Source organism: Lupinus angustifolius, chromosome LG08 (genome assembly GCF_001865875.1).
Source record: "Lupinus angustifolius cultivar Tanjil chromosome LG08, LupAngTanjil_v1.0, whole genome shotgun sequence".
NCBI classification, from domain to species: Eukaryota; Viridiplantae; Streptophyta; class Magnoliopsida; order Fabales; family Fabaceae; genus Lupinus; species Lupinus angustifolius.
Genome location: NC_032016.1, coordinates 10,654,306 through 10,661,460, shown reverse-complemented (window position 1 = coordinate 10,661,460; position 7,155 = coordinate 10,654,306). Strand labels below are relative to the sequence as shown.

The window sequence follows — 7,155 nt, the reverse complement described above, 5'->3', positions numbered from 1 at the left end:
AACCTCTAGAGAGATATGGCTTTGAGGATATGGCTTCAGTTGCTCTCCATATCATTTCAGGAGATCCATGTAGCTTTCAAGGGGCTATAAACTGCCAGGAGAAAGAACAATGGATGAGTGCCATGATGGAGGAAATGGAGTCTCTACAGAAGAACCAAACTTGGGAGCTTGTTCCATTGCCCCCAGACAAGCGTGCAGTTGGGTGCAAGTGGGTGTACAAGAGGAAGCCAGCAGTATCAGAAAAAGAAGGGGAAAAATTCAAGGCTCGTCTTGTAGCAAAAGGGTATTCACAGCAGAAGGGGATCGACTACAATGAGATTTTCTCCCCAGTGGTGAGACACACTTCTATCAGGGCAGTGCTTGCCTTGGTAGCCAGCTGGGATATGCACTTAGAACAGATGGATGTGAAGACTGCCTTTCTCCATGGTGAATTAGAGGAGAAAATTTACATGACACAACCAGAGGGGTTCAGTGCAGCTGGACAGAGTCACTTGGTTTGCAAGTTGAAGAAGTCTCTATATGGGTTGAAGCAGTCTCCCAGACAGTGGTACAAGCGGTTTGACACTTATATGTTGAAGCTTGGTTATAAGCGTTGTGAGTATGATTGCTGTGTTTATGTGAGAAGCCTTGACGATGGTTCGTTTATTTTTCTGTTACTTTATGTTGATGATATGTTGATTGCTGCTAATCATTTGAGTGATATCAATGAGCTGAAAGTCATGCTAGGTAAGGAGTTTGACATGAAAGATTTAGGGGCTGCTAGGAAGATTCTTGGGATGGAGATTCACAGGGATAGGGGAGCTAGAAAACTATGGCTCTCCCAGCAAAGCTATGTTGAAAAGATCTTAGAGAGATTTGATATGAGCAATGCTAAAGTAGTGAGCACTCCATTGGCAAATCACTTCAAGCTTTCCCTAGATCAGTGTCCAAAGACAGATGAAGAGAAGAAATACATGTCAAAGGTTCCATATGCCAGTGCAGTGGGTTGCTTGATGTATGCTATGGTTTGTACTAGACCGGACTTGGCACAAGCAGTTAGTCAAGTATGCAAGTACATGTCGAAACCAGGGAAGCAACATTGGGAAGCAGTCAAATGGATTTTCAGATATTTGAAGGGGACTACAGGTCTCGGTATCATGTTTGGCAGCCAACAGAGTAAGCCTTCAGTTATTGGTTATGTTGATTCGGACTATGCAGGAGACTTGGATGATAGAAGGTCCACAACGGGGTTTGTCTTCACCCTTGCAGGTGGACCAATTATGTGGAGATCATCAGTTCAGTCTGTTGTTGCTATGTCCACAACTGAAGCAGAGTACATGGCAGCTGGTGAAGCTTCTAAGGAAGCCTTGTGGCTTATGGGACTAGTAAATGAGTTAGGCATTGAGCAAGGTGGAGTTTCGCTGCATTGTGACAGTCAGAGTGCTATCTTCTTAGCAAAGAATCAGGTGTATCATGCTAGAACCAAACATATTGATGTGAGATTTCATAAGATCAGAGAGTTGGTAGCTTGTGGGCAGATACTATTGCAGAAGGTTCACACTTCAGAAAATGCAGCTGATATGTTAACCAAACCGGTTACTGTGGACAAGTTCAGGCATTGCCTGAGCTTGTTGAACATTCACTGATGATGGACTATGGAGCGCCCCCAACCCAATGGCGGAAGATGGAGATTGATGATATTCGCCAAGGTGGAGATTGTTGTGCAATGACTCATATCTCTAGATAACAGCAATACAAGTTATGGGCTTGGGCTGATGTAAAGGGGTTGGGGTAGAGGGCTATATATATTGATGTTATGTAAACCTATTGAAAACAAGGAGAAGAATAGTAAAAACACTAATCCTTATTCTCTAATAATATATAGTGGTAGCCGCTCAACGCTCCCGGGGACGTAGGCACAATTGGCCGAACCTCGTTACCAAATCTCTTGTGTTATTCTCTTGTCTCTATACTCTTTACTATTTGATTGTTCGCTTGTTCCCAACAAATTGGTTACTCTTTATTACAAGTGTTGGGTAACTCGTTATTCAGTTTAGGTAGCATGCTACTTAGTTTGGGTAACATGTTACTCAATTCAAATAACATGTTACTCAGGTCTACTAACATGATACACAAGTCCAATAACATGTTACTGAGGTCAAGTAACCTATTACTTAGCTTTTTTAAAATTTAGTTCATTTAATTCTAAGTTTCGGTATGATTCAAAAATGTTTTTTACTTGAGCATTATGATTAAACATAATTAAAAGACTTAGGAAAGATGTACCTCTCTTAGTGATTTTAGTGTTTTCATCAAAATCGTGTCAAAGTTAGGAGCAAGACCTTCTTCATAACTATTCTATCCTAGTGTTAGAACTAATCAATATTATCTTACCACTAGGAATCAGGCTCATAACCGGACAAACAAGATTCAACCCAAAAAGCTGTCGATCATACCTGGAAGGTTGAACTAGTTATGAGAAAGGATGACAACAACATAACATGGTTTGGTCAGCACCTTCAAAGTAGGAAAACTCTTCTACACGCCAAAGGTCAGGTTGCGATGCGTGAGTAGTGCAAATTCCCTTTGTCCAAATGATAAAGGTAGAAAAAATCTATAGCTCAATCTAGGTAAGGATAAGGCAAGACATTCCATAATAAGGAAATGATATATCTTGGAGTCCATCTCATTCTACCCCTCAATAAATAGATGGAACCATCCATAAGAGAGACATTTACTCATACATTATCATTCTACTTTATCTCTCTAATGCAAATACTTATAATGACTTGAACATCAGATTCTCTTTTCAATTACCTAATAAGGCGATACTAGACCAACTTTTATCTAGATATGTACAATACGAAGATATAGATTCCAACCAACATTTTCACCTTAGTTGCAATATAGTGATAAAACCAATTCAATGCATTGGAATATGAAGGTTACTATATATGTATTGATATATTTAGCACGTTTATAATATGCCTTTCACATAAGATTGAAGGTGAAGCAACATAATGAAACTCCATATCTTAAACTTGATTTATAACAATATAAAATATTATTTTAGATTGTAGCCTTGAACACGATTTTAGCTCCTATAAATAAAGGTCGCTCTGATATTAATCTCAATTTTTTTTGTTTTACATCCGTTATGCATTTGGTCATTGACATTACATGAAACATGATGTTTTAACCGGTGACATAAACACATTATTTAAGAGCAAGAAAAAGTAAACTTAAAAAAAATGATATTTTAACATTCTTTTGTCTTTCTTAAAGAATGTGCTTAAGCATAAAGAGTAATATTCCTGACTTATTAATTATTATCATACAATTACTTATTTACAAATCTTATGGGATAATAGTTTTCATTTCTCATCTCATATGAAACTTTGTTTATTCTAGTTGACCCTGCCCCTAGGAGAATTTTAGTTTTTTTTATAACAAAAATATTATAAAAAAGCATAAGGGATGTTAATCAGATTAAAGTTTACAAAAGAACCATTACATCATTGTGCAAAAAGATAAAATTAACACCTACAAGAGTATTTTAATGATAGGTTCTATAGAAATTGGGGGATGTTATTTGGTAAAATATTTAGTGACAAACTTGTATTTTTATTTCATTACACTATTTTTTGTTAAGTCAATCCTATATTATATTAGAACTATTTTATCTAGGTTCGAAGTTTATTTTTATACTATCATTCTTGAGCAATGAATGAAGACAAGGTGGGAAAGTGTATTAAAATATATGAACGAACCTTTTCTCCCCAGAATAAAATTATATTTGCAAAATTGTATTAATATATACCGGTTGATTTGAACGGATAATTTGTAAAAATAATATTAAGTACCGGATTCTCTCTCTTTCCTAAACAACTTTTTTTCCTGAGAATTGATTTTTTCTAATAACCCAAATCAAATTGACTTTTTAAAAGTATTAAAAACATTTATTTCGAATAAAAACGTTTGTTGTGAGGGAAAAATCTGAAACAAACTCACTCTTTAACTTCACCTATAGACATATTTTTATGAGAATTAGTTTTTCTAATATAAGAATCCAAACCAAACTGAAATAAAATTATTAAAAAAATTATTAGAAAAATATGGAACTAACCTACTTAGAACAATTTTATCGGTGTATGAATTTATTGTTATACTATAAGTATTGACCAAGTTAACAATGAAAACAATGTTGACACCTTCTTATAAAAAAATGTTATTAATACTGTTAACAAACCAATCAGGGTATTGGTATACTCTTATATTGGTTCAACCGGTAATTTACTGATTAAACTACATATCGATGAAGTTAGATATACATATATTTTATAATAATATTAATGTTGAAAAAATCAATCAAGGAAGACAATAATAACTTTTATTTACACAATTTGTTAAAACAAAAAATGTATCACTTAATGGTTGATCATGTTTTAAAAGTATAAAAATGTATTAATTGTGTGTTTGATCCTCGTACCAACAAGAAGTCATTTTTAATAAAAAAAATAATTTTAAATAAAACTGACTGATTTATCGGTTGAACCAACCGACATGAAAAGGTTTTTATACCAGTGTTACAAAATCTAAGATCCAACCTTTTCCCTAAGCATACATTGAAAAAGTCAGAAACAAATAACAACATACGGTAAAACATCAAATTTGAGAAACTACTTTCCTATAGTTTAGATCTATCACACCCTTTTTCTTAGCCACTTTTGGATGCAAATATTAGGGTTCTCCACTCTTAACCGTTCTAATAATAGTAACACTAAGTTTATTCTAAGGGTTACAATCACTATTTAAGCATTCTATACTTTCCATGTTAAAGCCACACCAAACTCCTATGTTTTGTGCCAATAATTAATAACTTGGTTTTAATTGGTATAGGCTTGTCAAGGTCTTGTTGCTTTTTGCTTGATAATTAATCTCAAGACCTTGAACAACCTTGCCATTTAAGTCAAGGACAAAAACATTACATATACATTATTTATATACATATACACACCACTACATAAGATTCCTAAGTATGAGGACAATAATGGTTGGAAGTGTAACTAAGGTTTGTTTCATTGTGTTGGTTACTTTAGCCATTGTTATTCCATGCCTTGAGGCTGGAATTGCTGAGTTTGATGATTATCTTAAAGCTCAAGCTGAAGAAGCTCGTAAACTCACTCTTGAAACCTATGTGCCAAACCCTGAAGAAATCACTGAAGATCTCAATCTTCATGTTCATAAGTAAGTACACTTATATATATGTCTTTGGTTTATGTATTATATGTGCACCTTCATAGAGATTCATTTTTGTTACCCTCACACATTTAAGAGTTTGAGAGTCGTGAGCTCTCAAAGTTTTTTCATTTCTATGCTCTCTATAACCAACTCGTAAACAGACTCTCTCTCTCGTGCAATTTGTCACATTTTTTATTCATTTGTGTTACACTTTGATGCAATGTAGGGCATTGCAAGAGTATGAGAATGAGTCAACAAACAGCACAACAAGAAGGGAATTAAGGCAAGGTAGAAAACATAGAGGACCATGCCAAGCCACCAACCCCATTGATAGATGCTGGAGGTGTCAAGCAAACTGGGCCAATGATCGTTACAGGTTAGCCAAATGTGGCCGTGGGTTCGGCCGTAGAGCCACCGGAGGCCTCGGCGGCCCAATCTACGTTGTTACCAACCCCTCAGATACCAACATGGAAAACCCTATCCCTGGAACTCTCCGTTATGGTGTCACCAGAAAGGGACCATTGTGGATCATATTCAAAACTAGCATGGTTATCACTTTGGAACAAGAATTGATGGTTTCTTCAGACAAAACCATTGATGGTCGTGGTGCTAATGTTCAGATTAAGGGTGGTGGTGGAATCACCATGCAATTTGTGAACAATGTTATTGTTCATAATCTTAGGATTAGTAAGATTGTGGCTAAGAAAGGTGGCATGGTTAGAGATTCTTTTGATCATGTTGGGTTTAGAACAAGGAGTGATGGTGATGCTATCTCTGTTTATCAATCTTCAAACATTTGGATTGATCATCTTTCTTTGTCTGAAAGTGAGGATGGTCTTGTTGATGTTATCCAAGGTTCCACTGGTATCACTATCTCAAATTGTCACATGACCAAGCATAACGATGTAATGTCTTCAAACTATTCTTCATTACATCATAACATATTTTATACATGCCAATAGGTGTGGATAGTTGAATAATTCCATAATCATGCTAGGTTAGAGGTTCAAGTAGTGTCATCTTATAAAAAATAACGTTTTGTTACCAAATACAAAACTCATTTCGGTGATTTTTATACCTTAAAAGAGATTAGTTTCGTTGAGAACATGCACCAACCAATAAGACTAATAACTATATATGATAGGAATTATGGGTTGGTGAATAATTACAATGGATGTTTATTATTATTTCAGGTGATGCTATTAGGAGCTAGTGATAGTTTCAGTGGAGACAAGATCATGCAAGTAACAGTGGCATTCAACCACTTTGGTCAAGGATTGATTCAAAGGATGCCAAGACTAAGATGGGGTTTTGTTCATGTTGTGAACAATGACTACACTCATTGGCTCATGTATGCAATTGGTGGTAGTTCAGGTCCAACAGTTCTAAGCCAAGGAAATCGTTTCATTGCACCAAACAATGATGCTGCAAAAGAGATTACACATAGAGATTATGCAACACCAGAAGTGTGGAAAAAATGGCAATGGACTTCAGATCAAGATTATTTCATGAATAATGCTACATTTACTCAAACTGGTAATAAAGTTACAAATCTTCCTTATGGGAAAAAGTTCATCATGAAACCAAGACATGGAATCTATGCAAATAGGCTTACAAGATGGGCTGGTGCACTTCCTTGCATTGCAGGTTTACCTTGCTAGAGAAACATTTGAGAATCCTCTATTTGGGTGAATTGACCCTTATGCATTATGAACATGCATGTGTTATGTATATGCATATGTATATGTATATGCATATGAATGTATTCACTTCATTATTTAAACATATTGTAGCCTTGTAAAAAAGATAATGTATTTTGCTTTTGCATGGCTTCAAGAAATAAGATTACATTTTTTTAAGTTATTTGTTTTTTTTTTGGGTCATTTTGTTTTCATATTGCTTATATTTATTTTATCATCTTAAGTATTAACTAAG

At 35.1% G+C, this 7,155-nt stretch overlaps 1 protein-coding gene across 1 annotated transcript; it reads left to right on the top strand.

The window, feature by feature from the left end:
* On the top strand, nt 4,813–6,888 carry LOC109354710 (pectate lyase-like). Its single transcript, XM_019597393.1, has 3 exons — nt 4,813–5,226; nt 5,447–6,125; nt 6,414–6,888. The coding sequence occupies exons 1-3, from the start codon at nt 5,018–5,020 to the stop codon at nt 6,879–6,881; spliced, it is 1,356 nt and encodes a 451-aa protein (XP_019452938.1). The 5' UTR covers nt 4,813–5,017; the 3' UTR covers nt 6,882–6,888.

Bases quoted from the DNA above. Each gene is read 5' to 3' on its own strand.
- LOC109354710 (XM_019597393.1), top strand. From the start codon at position 5,018: ATGAGGACAATAATGGTTGGAAGTGTAACTAAGGTTTGTTTCATTGTG. The intron at 5,227-5,446 runs GTAAGTACACTT...GATGCAATGTAG, and splicing joins CTCAATCTTCATGTTCATAA to GGCATTGCAAGAGTATGAGA. The intron at 6,126-6,413 runs GTAATGTCTTCA...TTATTATTTCAG, and splicing joins ACATGACCAAGCATAACGAT to GTGATGCTATTAGGAGCTAG.